General features: G+C 37.5%; 1 protein-coding gene across 1 annotated transcript in view; it reads left to right on the top strand.

The window, feature by feature from the left end:
* Positions 1-1,302: 1,302 nt before the first annotated feature.
* Positions 1,303-25,814, top strand: part of nrp2b (neuropilin 2b) — a 67,871-nt gene continuing 43,359 nt past the window's right edge. Inside the window, exons 1-4 of the mRNA XM_016287305.1 lie at positions 1,303-1,366; positions 1,927-2,101; positions 14,358-14,539; positions 24,043-24,270. Of these exons, the coding sequence (XP_016142791.1) occupies positions 1,303-1,366; positions 1,927-2,101; positions 14,358-14,539; positions 24,043-24,270 (649 nt within the window). The remainder of the gene's footprint in view (positions 1,367-1,926; positions 2,102-14,357; positions 14,540-24,042; positions 24,271-25,814) is intronic.

Raw genomic sequence — 25,814 nt, 5'->3', positions numbered from 1 at the left:
TATGCACTGGCAGTAGCAAGTTCCTGTACTTGCTTGCAGCAGCAGCAATAATCTACAACTACAGCAATAACCAACAGCAGCAGCAATTCAGCAGCAGACCAAATACATTAACATTGTCATATCCATCACCATGCTAAAATCTTCAGAGAGTTGGCATGATTGAGTTTAGTCAACCACTGTGACCAATCTCTAATATAAAACATTGCACAAAACAATGATTAAATTCAGTTGTTGTTTGGCTATTTAGAACTAAGTTTGTCATTTGAGGCTTGATGCGTTATTTTTTCCATGTTTGGTGGTACATGAAAACTTTATTATTTCTTGAAGATTTGTTTACTGTTGCAAGCTGCAAATAAATGAGGGGCAGCTGGGTTTTAAACCCAGTTCAGCACTGTACACACTGCTATTTTCATCATAGTTCATTAAGACACATTTTGCCTGGTTTAGTCGCAGTATCGTTTGAATGCAGTGTAAATTTGGAAGGTATGAAGAGGTCGCATCCTACCACATCAATCTTGTTTTCCGACGATGAGAAAGTCGGTGACTGAGTGTGAGAGATTAAGTGTGCAATACAGATGAGTTGTAATTGTTCACAGAAAGCGCTGTGGAAAACAGCCACAGACCTCAAACTGTCAATCAAAGCCGTCACTTCCTCTGAACTCCTTCCCAGCGTCCCCACTGGGCCATGTGTGACGCTAGAACATCAGCTCCGTGCATGTTGGTTGCGGTGTATTTGTTGTGATTTTCAAGTAACGGCAGCAAAGTGCGTGCTGTACGTCCATCCTTGCTGGGCCACTGCTGGTGTAAGATGAGCAGGACCACATGGAATCTGCCACCACAGTATTCCACAGATTCCCACAGATTTGGAACGCCTGTGATCTGCTGAGTTCTACACGCTTGGATTGCAATGCTTTCAACTGCAGTTTGATTGTAGTGGAAGTTTCATTTTTAAAAGCACAGCTCACCCTGAAATGATGACTTTGTTTACTCAGCCTCATGCCATTTCAAACCTTTCTGACTTCTGCAGAACCCAAAGAAGACATTCTGAAGATTGTTTCAAATGCTTTTATCCATAAAATATGTCTAAAACATAATTGAACTCCACTGACTTTCTTTGCATCAACAAGAAAAGCTCAAGAAACGTTCTTCAAAATATCTTCTCCAGGCAAGTTCCTGAAGCCATCTTGAATCATTCAGCGCCACCGTGCCTCTCCTCGAACATGTGAGTTTGGTGCACGCTGACATCGTAGCGCTCTAGCAGAGGTTAAACAGCTGTGCCTCAATACTATGATCAGAGCAATAATGAATGAGAGCCATATCAATTATTTGAGCTGTGGGAGCCGAGGGCTTGTTCGGGAAGAGAATGGTAAACACAGGCAGGGGAGAGAGAGAATGAGCGCGCTTTCCGCACAGAAAGGCATCTTTGTGACTGATCACAGCATTGGGTTGATCTTTGACCTCACGCAGACACACTTCCTGTCACTGAATAGCTTGTCATGTGTGATAGACTGGTTTTTATTCTGAAGATACTGTTGAAGATTGTGTCCTAATGTTTGCAGATTGCTTGTCAGTGATATTGTTGTATACCAGATGACAGCTGGGACAAGCGCATTTGACATTGGACAGCAGATTCTTTGATTTCTCAGTTTGTGTTGATTCGTATTAAATGTCGGGGCACAGAACAAAAGCCTTTAGTTACTAAGTCATGACTGCTTCACTTATTGACTAGCAGAGGTCAGCTATTTCCTTTCGCTCAATTAGAATCATTTGTGTCATATTGATTCATGTGTACTGAATCACTTCAAACAACTGAAAAATGGCCATTGAGTAACATTTAAATTAATATAAATACACTATGTTAGACACATTTCACTGTGAAGTTCATTTGAATGAAGCTGAATCATATTTCACCTCTTGTCTTTACAGAGCCATGTGGTGGGCATTTAGATGCCAGTGACGCAGGATACATCACCACACCCGGTTACCCACTGGAGTACCCACCCCACCAGAACTGTCGATGGGTGATCACAGCGCCCGAACCATCCCAACGTATCGTCCTAAACTTCAACCCGCACTTTGAGCTGGAGAAACTGGACTGCAGGTGAGCAGAAAAGGTTCTGAGGCTCTATGTAGCTGATGATTAATTAGGAAACTATATATAGGAAGAAACTATGTATTATTATTATAACCATAACCAATTCATAAATGGGAGAGTATATCAAATCTGACAAGTCTGTATTTTATATACCCAAGAGGTGACAAGGCAGTCTTGTTTACTTTCTTTTATATAATAAGTGGTATTTTATTAATTCTGCTGCTTAATATGCTGCTTTAAAAAAATGAGTTGATTAGGAAAGACTGCTGATGTTTCTTGCCTAGTGATTATTGGAGCCTTCCTGTGATGCCCTGCTGAGCCTGGCTCTAGTCGACATTACACACACTTTAATTAAATATCCTATAAACAAAGCTTCGACACACATTTCTGGGAAACGTGCAGGCTTGAGCTCTCTGCATGTGTTTCACCAGCAGCTGTTCCAACTCCTCCCTCTATTGGACAGCAGCAGAAATGCACGGGGTCAGGTTTGGAGTTTCACTGTATTTTCACAGTTTGGGTGGATTTGTTTTAAAGCGTGATTAGTAAAGTGGGACAAATTCGATGGGAAATTAGCAATCGCTAGTGAAGACTTTGACATCCATGAGTCATGTTTTACAAACCCTTCTCGGCAGAGCCACAAAGCCTGTCACAACCTGCCACTTTCAGCTCTCTCACTCTACTCACTGAATATTGCCCTTTGTCCTTTTGGCATTTATTAACATTTTGGATCTATTAATTATACATAGAAGTGTTTTTAAAGAGAGATTTATGGGATGGCTTTTGACATTCCTTTGTTGAAATTGGAGCATTAATTTTTCAGAAGCTTTTGTTGAAAGTGTCTTCACTGAGCACTTCCAGTGAGCACAGCAACAGAGAGAGAGAGAGATCAAAAGAGAGAGACAGGAAAGTCTGATATGTGTTTCATTCCAGCACTTTGCTTACTCCTTAGTGGTTTGTGCACGGGATAGTACTGTTGTTATTTTCGTCTCTCGTTCTCCCTCCACCCTTGGCTTGATTGACAGAAGATGCGGCACGTTCCATTACATCACACATCCTTTTCCGTGCTTTCCTCCCGCGGGGGATTTCTTTGCGCGTCCATTAGTAAACAGAACTCCATATTGAATCAGACACATTGCTACATTTGGAAAAGAGGAAAGTGGACAGTTTCCCAGTAGTTCTCAGGTTAACACAACCAGTTCTAAGACTTAAAACAGATGTTTCTTTTTTTAACCTTCCGTCTTCTCTCCCATCTGCCGCTCTTCTACAAATGTTCAGACTAGATCTTTACATCTTTTGCAGACAATGTGAGCGCTGTTTGTCTTGTTTATAGCATGATGCCGAGTGATTTCTATGTTGGTTATGCATTGAACTGACATTTTTGAACAATATTATTGTATTGAACAAAATTATACATTTTAAATATACAGTATATGTACATTTGATAAATAGTAAGAGAAATTATTATATTTTAAATGTAGTGTTTAAAATATTATATAATATTTAATGCAATTAAATATTAAAATGTATTATATATCAAAATAAATGTTTAATATTGAATTATATTTAAATCAATAAAAATATATTTTAAATTTAGAATTTTTTTGCTAGTTTTCAAGTTATTGTTTATTTTAGGCAGATGATCATTCTGATCCTGTTCTCTGCCTTTATATATCTCTCTGAAGCCCTGTGAGCATTTCAACCACATAAAGTTTAAGTATGGTTATTTACAGCCTATGATTTCAGTGTAGTACACAAAGATGGAAGCTACTCTTATGTCTGATCTGTAGGCCTCATAAATGCACAAATTATACAGTATATCAGTCTCTTCTGTTTAACACAAAGCCAGACTCTTCTCGGCTAAAATCATCACCCTAGCTCTCTTGTTTCTTTAAACTCCCTGACTTGTTCCCTGCTGCTTTTCTAGCAATTATTGTTTTTGTCTCTTGGCCAGGCAGTTGAATTAAGGACAAAGTTGGGACTATGGAGTTCTGTTGGGGATCCAATACAACCGCAATTGTTATCCCTAATAAACACAAGCACTTCTTTAATAAACAAGTCATAAAATGATGTATCCATTAACATGCTTAAACACAGCCACCTCTGATTCTCGCATTAGCTTTGTAAGACAAAATTGTCACGCAATGCCATACTGGAAGGTGTTACAACAAACTCTTTGTGAAGTGGACAGATCGTTTAATTATGTTGTCGAGACTTACAGACGCTGGGCAGGGTGGAGTGAAACAGACTTTTTAACATTTTAACATTTGATAATTCCGATGAGAATAACATTTAATAACAGCTCTTATTATGGGTGCGTGCAATGTTATAGTGTTGTATGTATCATAAGCTCTCAGCCTTCACACATATTGTGGTATAGACACTTTGGGAAGGCTATTTATTTGATCTGTGTTTGATCCCGAGGTAGTAACAGCTCAGTATCTTTCCACTGGACACCAAACTGGCTCCATCAGCAGCTAAGCGCTATACTTAATTTATTTAACCTGAAGCGTTTTCCCTGTCAGATATGATTATGCAGCTCAGGGATCATATCCTGGCATCTCAGTTTTAACTGACAGATGTTTATATGCACACATGCTGAAAACTGGCTGCTCTGCAGGGTTTCCCCTTTGACCTCATTAAGTTTAGTCTGCTCGTCTGCCACCACACCCTTATGTTTCGTCTTTCCACTCGTTTCTCCTTCAACTCTGTCATAACCTCCATTTTTTGTCCATTCTTTCCTCCTTGGTCTGTAATTCTCACTCATCCTCCTCCTCCACCCATTTGGAAAGAGCAGCTCTTACTTACATGAATTTCCATATTGGTCTAGGTTAAATCAAATTAAAATTAGTGTGTCAGATTGGTCGAGACGCTACAGCTGGTTTGGTGTTGGTTGATCAGTATAGCCACTGGTTGGCTTGAAGTTGTTTTTTAAACAAAGCTAGTTGACTAAGGACTGCTAAGGCTAGTTAAAAAGCCTAGTACATGCAAAACACAATGATATCCACTGATGTTGCTTTCTCTCTCCTTCCATTTCCCGCTCAATTGTTCCCTCTTTCTTCCCTCCATACATTGTGTCTGATTAAAATGACTCATCTCTCAAGGCATGGCCCATTCTCAGCATTGCTTTACTCCACATTCCCTATTCAGCTCTCTCTCTCATCACACATACAGTAGATGAAGTAAACAGTGTTGATAGTCCAGCCACACTGTCACTGCAAACACTTCCTCCACAGATTTTCCAGTGCTCTGCAGGGACTGAAGGTGGGCTCTCAAACATTGTTACTAAAGCAAAGGATGCCACTTTGGAGGCAGTACCTCTTTCTAAAACCTTGACAGGCATCCAGTGTTTAGAGCAGCATGGGACACTCAACTCACAACTGATTTTAGTAGAAGCTGAAGTTAGCATTGCAAATAGAGCACACTTTATATATTAAAAACTAATTTATTTTCATCAGTGCTTTAAAGAATTTGTAACAAACTTTATGTTGTTGTATTGTGTAATATATTTATTGCTTATTAAATTATTCTTATTGCAGTAAATGTACTTTAGGTATATTTTAGAAATAATATGCAGTGGTATTTGTTACCGCTGCAGTGCTTTTCTGTTATGGATACATGCAGCAATACCTAAGAATTTGGCTAAAAGAAGATATTTTAGAGGGCAGTATCTCTCTCCGCACTAATAAACCATACTTTTGAGCTATAGTGAGCTGCCTATATAGTCAGCATCATGAGTGCACTAATTATCCTGCCTACCTTTTGGAACAGACTTTGTGTCTGTAGCTCATCTTTAAATGGTTTTGGAGCATAGCCATTAAGGTCACGAAAAGGATGAGTAGAAAAGGAGAGAGGAGAGAAGTGCACCATTTATTCTCCTGTTGCCAGAGAGTGTGATGAAATCCAGAGCACTCTACCATATCAGTTGGATGACAAGGACCAGATGTAATTCAAAAAAAAAAAAAAGTAAATCTATCAAAGTTACAGGTACGGCTCAGCGCTTACACGAAAGACACCGCTTCACTTGTCATACCGGCTTCTTTCTAATTCACCGGATTGTTCCACGGCTTCTTGGCACAGCATCAGATGTGTCCCGCTCCTAAAAGTTATAAATAGATTATTGTGGAATAAATATAATAAGCATGGGTTGATTTATCATGATATATCTGTAATGCAATCAGAAAAGCTGCTCGACTGAATGGCATGGGTATAGAAACGGGGCTGAGCAGGTTGAAGTCATGGTTGGTTCTCTCTCTCCTTTACCACTCTCTTACTCTATTCCTCTTTCATCTTTATCTGTTTTTCTCCTTCCCCACTCTTTACACTTTCTTTTCCTCCCTCTGGCACAGTATTCCAGTTTTTGATATTATCTAATCACCATACTAATACACAAGGAATGGATATTTCATTCTCCCCTCCGTCCCAGGGATTTTATTAATTCAGTGATAACATCCCTGAGGCTTCCAGACCGTGTATATATATATATATATATATATATGTGTGTGTATGTACAGTATGTATATATACAATATATATACAAGTGCTGTCAAACGATTAATCGCGATTAATCACATCCAAAATAAAAGTTTTTGTTTGCATAATATATGTGTGTGTGTATTGTATATATGTATTATGTATATAAATACACACACACATACAGCATATATTTTGAAAATATTTACGTGTATTTACATGTATATATTTATATTCATGTAATTTAAATCATATATAAATATATTTATTATATAAACTTAACATATTTTTCTTAAATATGTACTTGAATGTGTGTGTATTTATATAAGCATAATAAATATACACAGTACACACACATATATTATGTAAACAAAAACTTTACAGCACTAATATATACATACATTATATATAAAGTATATACTGTATATATATAGTTGTGTTGTATTTTTTTATTTCAATAAAATAATTATCAGCTTATTATGTCAGCTAGAAATTGTAATATTGGTGCATTCCTATTTTTAGTATTGGTTGATTTTTTTTCATACTGTACATTTTTGCTTTTTGTGTTGTTTTTATTTTCTTTATTTGAACAAAATAGTATAGAATTTTAAAATCTGCCATTTATCAGTTACATATACATAATATAATAATGATAAAGTAAGTATTAGCTTATTATATCAGCTAGAAATTGTAATATCGGAGCATTGCTATTTTTAACATTGGTTGATTTTTTGATTTTTGATTTTCTTTACAAACCCACTGTATTACAGTACGCAAGTGTTTCAGAGTACACTTACAGTAGCACACTTCACACTCTTACTACACTGAGGAGAGCCGAGGCCTCAGCGTTTGGTGACGTCTGTACATTGTCTTCTGTGAAGAGGGATATCCGAACTGATGATCGCCTGAGAGCATTTTTAGACCTCTCAACTCCGGCCACATGCAGAGCCGTGATCACAGACCCCGGGACACCCCACCGTCTCCAGCTGGGGAGCAGAGACAGCTGCCTTTGTTTCTGTAGTAACCTCACAGGAGACGGTAGTGATACTACAGTATGTACAGACTAGCCTCTTAGTTGCTCATGACTGACGTTGAACGTCTATGAAAGGAACAATTTTACACAGCAGTTTCCCCCACTGTCTCTCGGCGTGGGGCTTTATCTGTGATATATTTGACAAATGAACACGTCTAACCTCACAGCTAGATTTCCTCTCGACTGAGGCCAACAGTAGCGGATGATATCATCACTCGGTGTGGCTCCCCAGAGGTCCTTCTGATCAATGCGAGTTTTCCCCTTGTAATGAAGAATCGATGGATGGTGTGAAGCCGGACAGGACTCAGGGGGGACACGCAGGTCTCCCACACATATCACATCATTCTCAGAGTACGGGCGTATCTGTTGTGACCATTATGGGCTTGCTGTACGCTTACAGGGCAGATATGAAAATGACAGCATATGTTCAGTCATAACTGGGTATATATAACAGAGGATTTAAATTCTTTATTGGATTCAGTAGACTGCTCTCTGACATTTCAGATTGCAGTAACAACTCTACCTCTGTTTCCTTCTTAATACCTTTCCTGGTTTTATGACCAAATAAATGGTCGATCTGAGTGCGGTCTGGGAATGCTCTCAAACAAGCAGTTAACATTTTAGAGGGACTTTCAGTATTTTAATTCTTCCACTGGGTAAGATTGAGGTTTTTAGGCAAAGCCTGTGATTATTTACTTTCAATCAAAGGGGTGCGATTTCTCCTGCAGCAAATCTGGATCTATTCATCTAAAACGGAAAACAATATTTTCAAATGTAGGGGGGTCAAAATGTACAAACATGATATCTTTTTTATATTTTATTCTAGGTTGTGGGTTTAGAAAAGGTTGCTTACTTGTAGCTGTCCAGTACGTGTACAAGTTGTTGAATGGCTAATGCATTGTGAAGTGGTTTTTGATGAAAAGCGATTACATGAAAATCCAACTAAAATCCAGTGGAGCATTTAATCTAACAAGCCAATTATTTAAAACATGCTCTAGCAGAGAATTTATGGTTTTCTAACTGGTTTTGTCCAACAAGTCCCAGATTTTGCTTTGGATATCAAATGAGGACTCAACATAATCCCAAACGTTACTCTTACTGAATGTAGTTTGGGTAGTATTTTAATTTTGCATAGTCTTTTATATCACACAATATAGCCATGTTGGCATCTGTCTAGCTTCCAAGTCACAAATGAACTTGTGGCAAAATACCATAGAGTTTGATAGGAAAAATTTTTTGTGATGTCAGTAACAAAACTATATGAGAAATATTTTCTCATCCTTTTTATAGTTAGTTGCATTTTAGAATTTATATTTAGCTAACAATATAGTGGTACCATATTATTATAGTTTTTTGAAGAAACAGTAGTAACAGTTTTAGATGTAATCTTTAGTTATTTTTAAATGAATATTATTTTTTCACACTGTACATTAGGATATCTTTGAATTGTGTAAATCTACTTATGTAATGTTGATTTGATTTTTGTAATAAAGGTGTTTATTTAATTATTGTTGTTTTTATTTATTGCTGTGAGTGAAGTGTTTGACATAAATAGTGTTTGGCATACTGTGTTTTACCTGGTTAGAAAACAATAGGCCTAATACCTCCATAGATTTGAAAAGGCAAAACTATTCTAGGGTGGAAATACTGCATCATAAAGGTATGTCATTTCCATTAATGCCACCAAACAGAATTGCAAAAATAATTACTGTTTTACAAACATTTGTAAACGCATAATTACAAACATTTGTCCCATCATCTTCTGCCTTTAGTTAAGCCAAACTTGGTATGACAGCCTAGGTGATCCACTAAAGACAAGGAAAAAAACTATATTGGAGCAAAAGTTACCTTCATTTTAAAAAGTAAACTTAATATTTGACTCTCATTTGCAGTATGTTGCTATAAGACACAAAATAGTCTCAAAACTGTGTCAGCAAAAATGTGTGCATTTGCCTTGTTAGATGCCTGGATCTGCAGGGGACGTGTGATGCTTGATAGGTTTGTGCAGGTGTGAAAAAGTGTCCTGACTCATAAATACAACGCGTGAAAGGCAATTAACATGCGGCTCTGATGGTGGAGGAGGGGTACATCTGCTGGTACTTACTCTGCTGTGGTCAAGTCAAACACACACACATACACAAGCTCAGGGTGCCAAAGCCTGTGTTTACCCTAATTTGCTGGGGTAAAGTAAAAGTGAAAACAAGGAAGAAAAAAACAAGTGGCCAACAGAGTGAACAGAATCAGTCTTCGACACACAAAAACTGTGGAGTTTATGTAGTATGAACACATTTTTTGGGGTCGGTCAACAATGCCAGCATTCTTACCCCAAACAGATTCACCATAGTAACAACATTCAGTAATAGGATCCATGAAAATCAAATTACCCTCACATCCAAAGCAAATACAAGCCAGTGTTTGTGTTGTTGTTTGGTGTCCATGTGACTGTAATGGTCTCACACAGCTTGTGTCCTTAGTGTTAGGTGAATGCTGTTTTTGTAGGAGGGTTTGTGTCTTTGTTATTTGGCGTTTGTGATGAATCAGGAAAAGTGAGAGTAACTTTTAACTCTGATTTTAAATGAAAAGCATCTAAAATTACAAAGGAGAACAGAATACTGTGTGTGGTTGTGTTTTATGTGTCCAGAAGTTTATTTGAAAGTGTTTGTGTGTGTGTTTAAGGCTGGTTAAAGACAGCTGCTGGCGTCTGTCAGATGTTTCCTCTGTACTTTCATCTCTCTGGCTGTCATGTTTTCGTGCTTTATCACAGAGTGTCCTGTCATTTTGAGGAAAGAGACAGAAGTGCGCGTTGAGGTGGGACGTGTTATCAAAGGCACTGAGGAGGCCTGTACAAATGTTTGATTGGAGGGTGTTTGGTAGCTTCAGCTCCTGAGATATCCTCCTTTACTCTTACAGACTCTGTGAACCTGACAAATACAAGACAAACAGACAGGGTTGAAGGAATTAATGCTACGTTTACACGACAACAGTGTAGTCAAAAACTGAAAAGTTTTTCCATTGCGTTTTTAAGAAGTTTCACGTATACACGACAATGTTCTCAAAACAATTCCTGTTAACACATATCCACAAAAATGGCCAAAAACGCTGTATTACGTATGCCAGGTCAGTAGTTGGCGCTGTCACAAGGTGTAAACAGCAGTGTTGGGGGTAACGCATTACAAGTAACGCAAGATACGTAATCAGATTACTTTTTTCAAGTAACTTGTAAAGTAACGCATTACTTTTTAAGTTAGAAGGAAATATCTGAGTTACTTTTTCAAATAAGTAATGCTAGTTACTTTGTTTACCATGTCTTGACTGACAGCTCTCGTGTTGCCATGTTGAGAAAAATGGGGAGTGAGTTACAGTAATGTTACTGTAGTTCTAGACTAAATATGAACATTATTTACTCATCTCACTGCACAAAAACCGATTCAGTATTCCTCAAAATGAATAAAAACAGTCAAATGCAAACTCAGAATATTATATAAACCTGAAATAATTAAATATGTTAAATAAGACAAGTATAATTGATGTATTTAATCCCATTTTATTAACCAATGTCTTTGCTACTGACCTCCGATGATCTAATTTAACCATACTAATAAGCAAAAATGACACGTGTTTAATTTTTGTTATTGCTGAATAGTGTTGAACTTTCTTCTCCTGAGTCATATTCTTCATGCAATTTGTTTGAGCTGCGCCCTCTACTGTACAGACGTGAATTTGCATTTCCTTCAGCCTGAGGCGTATTCATTTCACTTCTGTTGTGAAAAGGGCTTTTACATTTGTAAAAGAAGAACTTTTTTATATTAAAAACAAACAAGCAAGCCCTGCCCAGATTTAAAAAGTAACTCAAAAGTAACGTAACACATTACTTTCCATAAAAAGTAACTAAGTAATGTAATTAGTTACTTTTTTAGGGAGTAACGCAATATTGTAATGCATTACTTTTAAAAGTAACTTTCCCCAGCACTGGTAAACAGTACCTGTAGGGAAGTGATGATTATATGATGTATATGATGCATCTCCGCTGTTGGTTGTAATATTGGTGAAGTAAATCCACACTTTGCTGAAGAAGCGTTACAAACTCTTGAGCAGCAACAACAGGACCATATACTCTGCCATTGTTGTGTATGTTTGTTCGCGCTTGCCTTTAAAATCGACACGTATTGCGCATGTCTACATACCTAGCACATACCTAGTACATACTACGCACGCGCATGACATCACCTTTTTTAAAGATTCCCGTATTGGGTGTTTACACGGAAACGATAACGGTGCCGATTTCAAAAACTTGCACTTTGAAATCCATTTTCAAAAATATGCATTTTCAGTCCCCAAAACGTCGTTGTCGTGTAAACGAACAGTCAAAACGCATAAAAAGTTTCCCGTTTTTGGCTGAAAACGTTGTCGTGTAAACGGCCCCTAAGATGTTAGTATGCTCAAGACAATGTTTGAATGCTGAAAGTTGGAAAGTTTAAAAAAGTTTAATTCTTTAAGTTTGTAGGCTCTACAGAATAAAGAAATAGGAATTTGTTACATTTAAAGAATTTGTACAAACAAATTGCATTTTAAAATATTCAAATAGAACATTTTAAATTGTTCTAATATTTTAACATTACTATTTACTGTATTTTGGTCAAGTAAATGCTCCAGTGGTGAGCATAAAAGACTTCTTTTTTAAAAAAAAAACGCGTTGTCGTGTAAACGGCCCCTAAGATGTTAGTATGCTCAAGACAATGTTTGAATGCTGAAAGTTGGAAAGTTTAAAAAAGTTTAATTCTTTAAGTTTGTAGGCTCTACAGAATATAGAAATAGGAATTTGTTACATTTAAAGAATTTGTACAAACAAATTGCATTTTAAAATATTCAAATAGAACATTTTAAATTGTTCTAATATTTTAACATTACTATTTACTGTATTTTGGTCAAGTAAATGCTCCAGTGGTGAGCATAAAAGGCTTCTTTTTAAAAAAAAAACTTTAAAAAATCTGGTAACACTTTAGAATAGGGAACACATATTCACTATTACTTAAAAGGTTTCCTCAGTAATTGGCTGCTTATTAATAGTTAGTAAGGTAGTTGTTCAGTTTAGGTAAGGGGTAGGATTAAGGGATCTAAAATATGGTCATGCAGAATAAGGCATTAATATGTGCTTTATAAGTACTAATAAACAGACAATATGCTAGTAATAAGCATGCTAATAAGCAGCTAGATAATAAGGAGAACTGGTTCTTAAAATAAAGTGTTACAAAAATCTTATCAACCACAAACTTTTGAATGATAGTGTATTTTAACCCATAATAAAGAAAAAAAATACTTTATTATCACCCTAACATGTTCGATAAGCATTCAGCAAGCAATCAAGGATACCGACTTACTTTCTGACCACATTATTGTATGTCTCATTTGTTTTTGAGATGGCACGTCAATGAATCATAACTGAGAACTCCATTAAGTCTCCCAAACTATGACAGAGCAATGCATTTGTCCTCTAGGAATACGCTGAATAAATATGTCAGAGGAGAGAAAGCATAGTTTCTTCAAGTCGAGGCTCATTGATTTCTCTGTCTCTGCACTTGTTTCTTGAGCTGGAGCAGTGTTTTAGACAATGACTCTCTAGCGCTGACGAGTACAGATGTTTGGAGGGTCCACAGGCTTGCTGATTTGGTGGTTAAATGAGGCACAGCTTGCTCTGTGAAGTCATGCCCTTCTGCTAGTACAGCTACATAAACCTCAGTCTTATTAACACGACAACACTGTGCTAAGTAGCAGCGCTTTTTACCCTCGCTGTCTGCCAGCTGGACCCAGAATCACTTCTGTCTGATGTGTTATTTTAAAAAGAAACTCTTTGATTCACATTTTCAAAAGAGAGATAATACACCTTTTATTGTCTCTTTTTATTTCTTTCTTTTGCTCGTTCTGGAGCTGTTTTTAATTTACCTGCCATCAGGTCAATTTTTAAAATCCGTTCAGTGGAAGAATCTATTTAGTAACCAGGTAGAACATGTTAGGTGTGTATAATTGACATAGTTTCATAGTTAATTGAGATCAAACACCTTTTAACCACAATCCCATTGTAATTTCTTCTGGCAAGGTTGTTCATATCTTGAGAGTTGACAGGGAGAAAAAACACTAAACAAGAAAAGATCAAACTCATTATGTAGCAGTGGCAGAACAGACAGACCTTTAACACTGCGTTGTGTGTCTGTTCTCTCTAATGTGTTTACAGTCATGCAAAAATCTTTTAATTGCTTTCTGTGTGGAACTATTATGGTTTACTGCCTTCATATTGTGTGTGCACAAAACATTGCTTGCAATATTAGAGTACATTTATTTATTTATTTATCTGCGTTAGTTAATCTTGGGTGTATATCAGATATTTAATCATGCATACAAATTTAAAAGCTATAAATGCTATAAAATTAACAAACACTAAAAGTAATCTTAAATGTAAAAGTTAATTTTTCATACTGCACATGATCATTTTGTGATGTGTAAATTCACTTGTAGCAGTTAAAATGACTGAAATATGAATAAATAATGAAATATAATTTTAATTTATTTAGACAAAATAGTATGATTTATCAGTTATTGGCCATAACATGAAAATAATCATCGGTATCGGACAGTTTTTCTAGCACACCATCTGGTAACTCTTCCCATTTGGATTTTCGCACAGCTTGGGGAACATTTGAATTTAACAGTTGCCTAATGCCCTTGACCTCTTGTATAAACGTCTCTGTTTGGTCTTCTCCATAGGTATGACTTCATTGAGATCCGGGATGGGAACTCAGAGAGCGCTGATCTGTTGGGGAAACACTGCAGTAACATCGCACCCCCTGCGATCATCTCCTCAGGCCCCGTTCTGCACATCAAATTTGTCTCTGACTATGCCCACCAGGGGGCAGGGTTTTCGCTGCGCTATGAAATCTATAAGACAGGTAAGCGTGTGCTACCCAGCAGGATGCAGTTTATCAAAAACAACGCAGTGTCAAAGCCTCGCCTGCTGTTTACGCATCTCTCCTGTGTGCTTTAAGCAGGAGTCTTCTGTTCAAGCGCTTGTGCTAACAAAGCATTTACAGTGTGGGTAGAGTTCATGTGGGTCCACTGAGCCTGTAAATAAAGCAGGATTTCTGTGTCTCTCTTAACACGTATCACAAATTCTTCCTTTCACACAGGAAACACGTACCTCACCTCTTCCTTTATCTACCCACCTCTCCTTGCAGCATGGGCTTCTATGTGTCAAATCCCACCTGCCTGAGAAGTGTTGATTTGCTTTTGTCAGTCGGAGGGAAGAGTCCCCATTGGTCAGCGTGGTGTCATTGACAGCCCGTCAGTTTTATTACTTGTGGTCTTTGCTTTTGTAAACTGGAGGGAAAGACTCTGATTGGGACATTCAGAAGCAGGAAGACAGGATTACCATTTATGACAAGTTCCAAATGGCTTTTATGGATTGGAGGGAAAAGCTCAGATTGGTTATTGGATCAAATGCAGTAGGTCACTATAATATCCTTTGGAGTGGTTTTATAGTTGGAGGTCATAGGAAGGTTATGCACCATTCAGAATTCAATTCAGAATGCCTTTCAAATTGCAATTCACAAAGAGCCCCCCCCCCTTATTTACTGCTGCTATGTCCGACAAGCCATGCCATTCTCACACTACACATCATGTTTTCACACATTTGAAAAATACATCGCGGAGCAAAGAGAACACTGAAAACACTCCACAGACAAAACAGAGCAGGTTACTTTTGGTATGAAACAACATTTTTTAAAGAAATTCAAACAATAAATACCATTTTGTTGCTCTTTAATGTGTCGTGACAGATCGCTGTAGCGCCTCAATTCAAGCGGCACACATGAAACGATCGTCTTTTCATATTTACTAGTTAAAGCATGAAATAAACATGAATTAACATCAGAACGTATTTTATTTCAACCGCAGAAAGACGTCAATGCACACCATCTTTCATGTTTAAGCCCACTGACGTTAATCTGCTCTCCTGTCTGATTTGTTTGTCGGACAGAATGGCGGATTCGGCTTTATGACTGCTCAGATCGTCTGTCAATCAAGCTTTCTGCAAAGGGTCAATTGAGTTCTTTAATTTGAATTGAATTTTAATTGAGGAATCAAACAGGATGCGTAATTGCAATTCGAATGTGAATGCAAGAAAGCAAAATCAAAATAATTGAAATTCATAACTAATTTTTAACTGCAAAAGCTATGTTTATGTAGACAACCTTTACATTGTTCCTTGAGATTCATTTTAAAAGTTTTGAGAGAAAAGCTGTAAAAAGTAATAAAGTAAACCTTGAAGTTTGGATGGATGGATGGATGAATAGATGGATGATAGATAAATGGGTAGATGGATGGGTAAATAGATGAATAGATAGATGGATGAGTAGATTTTGTGTATGCTATGTAATTTTGAAAAGTTTATAGAAAATTGTAATTTATATATTTCTTTATATTGAATGATTTAAGTTTATTAAACTATAAACTTCTGCTTTGATTATTCCATTTTGATATGTAATAAGTGTTTGCTGCTAGCAGTGAAATCACTTTGGGTTGTTTTGTCGCTACTGTATGTGTGAACGCTCTCTGAGCAGCCAGATTTACTCTAGCTGACCTCTGGTGCCTTCTTACACTGTACGATTTCTCTCTCATTGACAGCCTGGTCGACATGCACCGGCACAAATTCAGATCAAGGTGGCTGCTGGTGGGCAAATAAACAATGTGGAGACGTCCCTTGTTCCTTTTTCAACCTTCTGAAAGCATTCCGAGAATGCCTCTTTAATTGACTCCTGATCTACCCTCCCCTGAGGCCGGCTGGGGCAGGGCAGCTGGAGTTACTAACACAACATGTGTGATGGTCTTTCCTCTTAGCTCCCCACAGTAGTGCACTGGGACAGCCATGCAGAGCAGCTGGAGGAAGGCATTGGTCGGAAATGACCAGTTAGCAGTTGCAGTTGGTTGGTTCAGGTTTACAGAGGAGTGGCAGTTTCTTCTGAGGGATCGAAACATAAAAGCAAGTCCTTAATGAGATCCACCAGACGGATGACAAGCTAAACTCACTCATTAGTGTGGACGCCCGGCACTGAGAGATATCAGTGAACGCTTTATCGCGAACAGAGGCCCCACACCTCCCGCTTTATGGAGGAAGTGATGACACAATCCGTTGAGTGTGATCTGATAGTGTGAGAGCTCCATAGCAACCTGGCTAACGTGGAGCAGAGGTACAAAGGGAGACAGTGATGAACGCTATAACAACGGCAGGTCGCAGGTTTTTTTAATCATAAACAAGCAATAATGATGAGACCCATTGGCGTGTGGAAGCTCGCAGTTGCCATGGCATTAACAAGATCTCATTATACTCAGAGGATGCATGTGAAAATGTGTGGGAGTGTGTGTGTGGATGTGTGCGTGTTCAAATACAAAGACAAAGAGATTTTTTTGGACTGAATTTTGATGAATTTGAAAAAGTAAGTGTGTTTGTTTATGACTCGATGATCTGGTGTTATATGAAGATTCTTTTTTATCATAAATGCCTTTATTTGTCAGTAACGCACCTGCTCTGATGCACAGCACTTACATTTTGATAACCAATTAAAAAAATGTTTTACTTTTATAAATATACCATTAAAAAATTAAGTACATTTTATTTTAAAAAGAATGCATTGAATGAATCAAAAGTAACAGTAAAGATATTTATAATGTTACAAAATATTTATTTTTCATGTTCCTGAAAACAGATTTTATACAAAAAAAAACACTTTTTAAAATTATTAATAATAAGCAATGTTTCTTGAGTATCAAACCATCATGTTACAATGAAGAATTCTGAAGAGTCATGTGACACTGAAGGCTGGTGTAATGATGCTGAAAATTCAGTGTTGTCATCACAGAATAAGTTACATTTTAAAACATTTAATATTTAACAATATTTTTGATCTAATAAATGCAGTATTTGTGTATGTATATTATTACATACATAGGTATACTTGTATGTGTATGTATATTCTAAATGCATATTGCTGAATTAAAGAAAGAACATTTTGAAAAGAGAGGGCAAAATGATATAGAAAGGAAACAGCAGCAGCAGCAATTGAAACCATCCCAGAATCCCTGAGAGCAAGTGTTGTTTATTTATATTGGTGAGTGTACTGGACATGCCCTGGCGTGGCCAGGGCAGTTTTCTCTAGCAGCGATAGGGATCTTGGGTAAATACACAGCCTGGAGGTGTGTCCGCCTTGTGCTGCACAGCCTGCTGGTTAGAAACACTGCATCAATTCCCCACCTCCTGCTGCACACAGGAAATCAGTATCTTGTCGCTCTTGAGCCGCCCAACAGCTACCTGTGCCACCACACTTGGGGATTTCAGTCCCTGCCCTTGAGAGCAAAATGATGTGTTATTTCTTCAGCTGTCTGAAGCTTCGGCCACCTCCTATCTTGCAGAAATAATGTGCGCAGTAGGAAGAGCTCATGGGAAAACACCCCAAACCAGACATTTGTTTTCAAATGGTCAACATCAGGCATCCTTATTATGCTGTTTAGTTGCTGCATTCAGAGTGTTAGAAAGCCCAGTGACCTTACATATCTGAACCTCATTCATAATAAGCACTTAGTTTACTCAACCGTACACTTAACCACATGATTCTGTTGCCACAGTTACAATATAAAAACTCTCAGCCAATCAGATCTTCATCAGTGGAGTTCTAGAATAGCCAGTTACAGCTCACAACACAACTGCCCTACAGTCATAGTGATGCTCATCTAGTAGTGACCGCATCCATTCTACTATCAGAATTATCAAGGGCTAATGGATAGAGATACTGCCCTACAGATGTTTTGAAGCTCTGGTATGTTTTTTGTTGTTGTTGTTGTTGTTGTTGTTGTTAAGAGTCAGTAATATTTTTTTTAAAAATTGACTTTTATTAAACAAGGATAAATTTAAAACTTTTTATAATGTAACAAAAGATTTCTATTTTTAAAAAATTGTTCATTTTAACTTTGTATTTATCAAAGAATCCTGAAAAAAAGGTTTCACTGTTTCCACAAAAGTATTAAGAAGCACAACTGTTTTCAATGTTGATGAGATTAGATAAGATTTATTATGAAATGTTTTTGAGCAGCGAATCACCATATTAAATTATTTCTGAAGGATCATGTGACAGCAAAGACTGAAGCAATGACTGCTGAAAATTCAGCTTTGTCATCAGAAGAATAAATTACATTTTAAAATATATTCGTAGAAAACAAATATTTTATATATTTTATATTTTAAATGTATTAATATTTCACATTATTACTTGTTTTATTGTATTTTTTATCAAATAAATTCAGCCTTGAGCATAAGAGATATCTTTCAAACCCCAAACCTTTGAATGGCAATATATATTTGCTTTCAAACTATCAATTGACTATGCAGAGCTTGGAATATGATGCACAAGCCATATGGACTTTTTTTTTTTTTTTAACTAGACAGACATTTTCACTATAAATCATTGTTGTTGTGGAAAAGGAGAGTGTGACATTTCTCTCTTTGTGTTGTGTCCATGGAATAAAAACATTGTACAGGTTTGAAGAGACACAAGGGTGAGTAAATACTGAGCAAATTTTAATTTCTGAGCCAACTACTCCTTTAAACAAATATTAAAATGATGACAAACTGAAGTGCAAATGACATTCTAAAAGCCAGAAATCCCTATACACATATTAATAAACATCCAAGCGTTCCCAACATCTGCATCATTGCTCATGTATGTTGTATGGCTTAGATGAAAATCATGCCAGCACACCTCACACATATAGTACTGTAATCTCTCTTACACACACACACACACACACACACACACACACCATTCCCTCATCCATGACAAACATTCCCATTCTACCCAGCAATACTCCTTAATAACAGCCCCCCTCCCCCCCCATTTCCCTCTGGCTACAGACAGACCCAGCCATGCACACCAATCCCGGCGCTGAGCCTCCAACGCGTGGCCCAGACGTGGCTTTCCCTTGCTGGAGGAGGGGTGGGGAGTTTTTAACCATGCTCACAAACGTGAATTAATTAGAGAGCCAACAAAAAGGCTGATGGCGTCGGGTTCACTCATGCATACTGCAGTACAGTACAGTAGCGGCTCAGCGGGGGTCTGGCGTACTGTCTGCCCGTCTGAGTTGGCGTGAGTATGAGGGGTCAACCCGTGACTGGCAGGCTCTCATACGCACAGATATACTCACATACAGACAGCCTGTCTGAGAAACAAGCTGTAGTAAAGCATAATGTCACCACTGCAGGGTAAAGGCGTGCGACAGCACATCTGACCCAGTAATGGAGGGAACGTGCCAGTCTGGATGTTTTCACGCAAATGTGTTTATGTGGTATTAAAGTGTCAGGAAATGGGGCAAAATAAAATGCAATGATAAAAAGAAAAGAAACTTCACAAATTGAATTAATTTTCAATTAATGATACATATAAAGTTAAATAAATAACTAATTATAACTAATTATAATTATAAATAAGTATAAAAAAACATTCTTTAAAATAATATGCATATGTAACCTTTAAAATAAAAAAATATATACACACGTCTGTGATGAAAAACTGTTAGAAATTAATTTGATTCCCAGTTCCAAAAGAAGAATAAGGAAGTAAGTCTTGAAATGCTAAGAGTCATTAGACAGTTTTAAGACATAACAGTTACAAACTCTCTTGCAAGTACACTTTGTAACATTTTGCTTAGCTAGAGAGAAGCTGTTTTAGGCATAGATATCCTCATGGTAGTCACAATAAAGGCTTTAGATGATATTCCTCTTTCAAATTTAACCCCTAAATTGTTTTTTAAACAATTTGGTTGTAGAGGTTTGTTTGAGCATTAGAGTGTATTTTTGGGCTGTGGACAGGGATAATACTGCTGGATCAGTCTTTGTCATTGTGTTAAGATGTGTTGGGAATTGTTTCAGAGCTATGATTTTACCCAGATAAATATATTGTATGTAATGAGTTATTTATAATCGCTGATCACTGGAGATGGGAGAAACAATAAGGAAAGAGTTATGTGTAGGAATGTGTGTTAGAGAGAAACAACATTCAAACATGTGACATGTACAGGCAGGTGCTAGTGGAAATGCATGACCATTTGCCAAGGATGTGAGCCTGACATATTCATACACACACACACACACACGCGCGTGCACGCAGGCCTTGAACAGATGTAGTGTGCCGTATTAGTGCAGGAGGGTGTAACATTAACCCTGGCCTGCTGTCTCTCTGGGACCTGTCTCTCTCTCAGCTGCTGGGGTGCCAGACAGACCCTGGTTTCCTGTGTGCTGCCCACACTGAGCAAGTGCATGAGCAGAGGTGATTCTACATCCTATTTAAGAAGGCTTCAGGCCCCCTTGTCTATCATACTAGCCTCCCTAAAAATATGTGATTAATGCAGCTGTCACCACCAAACTCAATGAAAGCTGGTTACCGCCTTAGAAGAAATAAAAAAGGAAATTGTGAGACGAATAAACATTTATGCATTTGGCAGTTGCTTTCATGCATAGCGACTTGCGACATTGCATTCAAGATATATATAAATATGAATTTCTATCAGTCCTTGTATTCCCTGGGAATTCCCTAGCGCCATCCATAAATGTTTGAGCTACAGAAATGCACTTAAAATAAAATAAAATAAAATCACACTGCTATAAAGTCAGTGTCACAAAAAAGCCAAGATAGTAAGAGATAAAGTTGCAATTATTAAAAAAATTTTTTTTTGTTGTATTAGAGTGTCAGGGCATGGAGGAAAATTAAATACAGTGACAAAAAAGAAAATTCTATTCATTTCTGATAATAATACAAAATAAAATTTACAAAAACACCAATAGTTTTAAAATAAATCATATTTTTAAAATAATTCTTAAAAATAAATTATTAAATAGTAATACATATTTAATTAAAAAATAAATAAAAACAATTTAATTTTAATATCTTGGTCATGTCTTCTAGTAAGCAGTTCTAGAAAAATAAAATTCCGATTATGAATACTAAGAAATACCTTTATTTTTATTTAATTTTATTTTTTGTGAATCCATCTATGATCGCCTCAGACCCCTAAAAGTATGCAGTTATGTGATCTTTATGAGATGTTTACAGAAAAATGTAGCTGTATACAGTTATTGAGTCCAAAATGTTGCACAGATTGGACTGGACATGGTGTTACAGGTAAATTGGGGCGGAATGGAGTTCCACCCAGGGGTCGAGGTTTGGCTTGTTTACTTCGGACAAAATACACTTTTTTGCACACCACATTTGCTTTTTGGTTTATTAAAAATGTTACTGGGGCGAATATTGAACTTGCATCCTTCTGACCTCAAAAAAGGTCTCTCTTAACTGCCACATTCTAGAATCTCTGCAGACGCTTGTGCATGAGAGCATCTGTGTGAGTGAACATGTTTGTGAGTCTCAAGGGCAGGTCTGAACCCATCCACATGGGGTCACTGACCTGTCATTAAGGCCTCAGACATTATACTGCAGTCTACAGCTCTAGTACTTTAAATAGTGCTCTGTTAATTTTGAAATGGGATATTCGTGAAACAATATGACAGTCTTGACGGAAGAAATCAGTCCCAGTATGTGTATAGGTGATATGAGGTTGCGTGAAGCACAGTTGTCATTCCCAGTTCCCACACAGCTGCTCGGCGAGCACAGAAATAGTTAAAGCATTTGAGTTATTGAAGAGTTAAGAGTCACAGATCGCTGAGCGTTTGTTCTCTGATCCGTTGATGTTTTACCCTCACAGCCCCTGTCAACAGCTCCTCAAACGATTTCTCTTACTTTTGCTCTCATCTGTGCTATTATTTTTAAAAAATGCGAGCAGCACTTCCTGTGCCTCAAACGGAGATTCTTTGAGATTACAGGAAGAACATCATGGGATTTTGTGGGCTTGACTGTATGTGTGTGTTGAGGTGTGAGCATGTGTTTGCCCTTCTGTGCATTAGTATGAGCAGTGTGACTCTGAAAAGGTGGCGTTACACATGAACGTGCCGTGCATTGTGTCAAAGGCTGGTGTGTAGGACTTGTGTCACGGCTGAAGGTGAAGCATGACTGTGCATGTGTTAGCATACAGGGAACACTAACTCTGTGGTCCAAAGCCAAACACTATCCAGCATAGGCTTAAAACCAGCTTGAAACTATAAAGGTTTACTACACAGCAGCCTTAAAGTGATAGCTAGTTTACCTAGACATGAAAATCCTGTCATTATTTACCCATTGTTCCAAAGCATTGTGATATTCTTTCTATTGTGAAACACAAAAAGAGATGTTTAGCAGAATGTTCAAGCTGCTCTTTTCCATACAATTAAATTGTTTGGTGATTTACATTGTAAAGCTCCAAAAAAATATCCCAGCAGAATTTGCTAAATTTCCCATCAGCAAAAAAAGTGCATTGTCAATAGGGTAGCAATGCATGAATCACAGCTCAAACAGAAGTCACTTTAAAACCAAGTAGCTTTCTGTCAGTAAGTGTGCGAATCCATGTGACTAATTTGAACTTTTTGCAAAATCTGCTTGGGAAAACATTTCCCCTTCTCACAAAATTCATGATTACGCAAATTCCTGTTGAAAATATTCTTATTTTGACTGGGGAAACAATAAACATGACACACCTTAAGAACAAAGTTTGCATTCCTGAATAAAAATGTTTCTGAAAAATGCAAGAAATTGACTTAGCTTTAAACAACATTAATTATAACTATATATATATTATAATTATAACACAAAACATTAATATATACAAATTATATAAAAGTCTAAAATAAAGTGATGGTCTAAATATTCTGTGCTCAGATCAGTGAACCTTTTTATGAATATGTTCACTACAAGAACCATCCAAATGAACCAATTTAATGGAATGAGTAAGACTTTTCAATGCTAAAATTGAAGAGAGTGAACAAGTGTGCTTGGTTTTACAGTTCTGGCACAAGGTTAAACTGAGATGCGTGTCATACAACATCATGTCTTAAAATGACACCTTAACATACAGTCTGCCTATGTCACAGAAATCCCTCCTGCATTAGACACAAACATGCAGCATGAGAATCACTGAGCGTCATCTGACTATAGCGGTAACTGAATATTGACAGCAGCTTCAGGGATGGGAAATCATTCGAATTTAGCACTTTTGCTGATGAAGGATTTTTCCATACAGATATAAAGCTTCACTTTGATGAATGTTCCCGTTTTCGTTTACATCAATATGTTTTTGTCAGAAAGCTAAAGTGTGTCTATTTCTCAGTGTGCGATAGATAAAAGAAAGCATGTGTCTCTCCAGTCCCTCTAGAACAAGCCCACTCTCTGATGTTTTGGTCAATACAAAAGCGTCATGTCTCACACATGCACATAACGGTATGTTTCAGCTGCTGTCTTCACATATTTTCTGATTTCTCTTCCTGCAGGCTCCGACTGTTCCAGAAACTTCACCATTCCGTCAGGTGTGATCGAGTCGCCCGGCTTCCCTGACAAATATCCCCACAATCTGGAGTGCACCTTCATCATCATCGTCCCTCCTCACATGGACGTCACCCTCACCTTCCTGACTTTTGACCTGGAGAACGACCCCTTGCAGGGCTCGGAGGGCGAGTGCAAGTACGACTGGCTGGAGGTGTGGGATGGCCTCCCGCAGGGTGAGTCTAGATGTTGTAATCCTGAAGAATTCTGTTTGGATTTACAGTCGGGGTTCAGATTAGACCGCGGTATTCCAAAGTCCAGACCACCCGTGACTTTAAGAGGATTGCGTTTCCCATTTCCCTCTGACCTCATTGTCTGCTTTGAGATCAGTATGTGGCATGTCTGCCGTACGTAATTTGGTCACTTAATGATTTCTAATCCACATACCGTTCACTATCGCACTATGGACCATCTGGTTGGTTTATCCACCAGTCTATACAGCTGTTGGCTCTTGCCCTGTGACACGCACCACCCGTCCTTTGGCCGCTGCGCTTGCAGCTCCGCCAGTATGAAGCTCAGGCGTGTTGCTGTCGTGCTGTTACTGCGGCTGCCGCTGGAGCTATTTTAGTAGCGAGCGTTGGCAGATGAAAGCGGAGCCCAGGGCCTTGCTTTGACTTATCTGCACCAGGCGGGGCCAAAAAGCCACGGAACCCATATTCTTCTGCACGTAGGGGTGGAGGAGATGGAGGACGGGGGGTAACAGCAGCCATGGTAACCTTTATCAGGAAAGTGAAAATGGGGTGTGAATAACACTGCAATAGGATTTAATCCTTGTCTGGAACAGAGCACTGTGGAATACACTCTTTTTCCCCCAGCTGTCTTATTAATGCTTCAGCCCCGAGACCCCCATACTCCCCCCACCCTTGCCCTTCTGCCTCTGGGTTGGGCTTCATATTGTAGCGCTGCACACGCTCATGTAATCAGGCACAATAACTGTAGACACTAAAACGCAACAGTATATTTTAGGTGGTCTAATAAATCTAACCAACTTGACCAAGAACGTCAGGTTCAACAGCTAGTAGTACAGTTCTCATTATATAATATAATTTTTTAAAAAGCCCATACTCGTTATTGTAATGTGTTTGCATGTTATGGTTGTATGTTTTATACTGTCCAATCCATATTCATTACTGTTATGAAAATATAGTGGAAAATATGTTTAACTGTGCAAATGTATCTTTATTTGCTTTATGAAAAAAAAAATATACTACTTAATATTATATTATTTTCATTAGATTTAAAAAAAAATTCAATTTCACTGACATTTTACACCATATTTTTATTTTTCATAAATAAAATCAGTAGAAAACGTCTTCATATTCCATATGAAGAAAAAATAGAATTCAATTTATTTTTATAGCGTGTGCTACTTAATATTATAATATTTTCAATATTATTTTTAATATTGAAAAATACCTATTTTTACATTTCACTTTATGAAATATGATAATACAGTGGAAAATAGGCTTAACTGTGCAATTTATGTTCTATATATGTATAATATATCAATATAATTTGTAATACTTAATATTATAATTTTGTCAATATGCAATATGCATTTTCCTTGCTGAGAAAAAGGAAGCCTGCTTTTACATTTGCCGGATTTTATTTACATTTTCTTTTTGAAATGTGATTTTTGAAGGGGGTTTGTAAGCAACTTTCGATAAGCAAGATTCACACACACACACACACACACACACACACACACACACATATAGCG

The sequence above is a fragment of the Sinocyclocheilus grahami genome, unplaced genomic scaffold (genome assembly GCF_001515645.1).
Source record: "Sinocyclocheilus grahami isolate Dianchi unplaced genomic scaffold, SAMN03320097.WGS_v1.1 scaffold220.1, whole genome shotgun sequence".
In the NCBI taxonomy this organism is placed as follows: Eukaryota; Metazoa; Chordata; class Actinopteri; order Cypriniformes; family Cyprinidae; genus Sinocyclocheilus; species Sinocyclocheilus grahami.
Note: the sequence above shows the minus strand (reverse complement) of the source record. Positions and strands in the feature narration are given on the sequence as shown.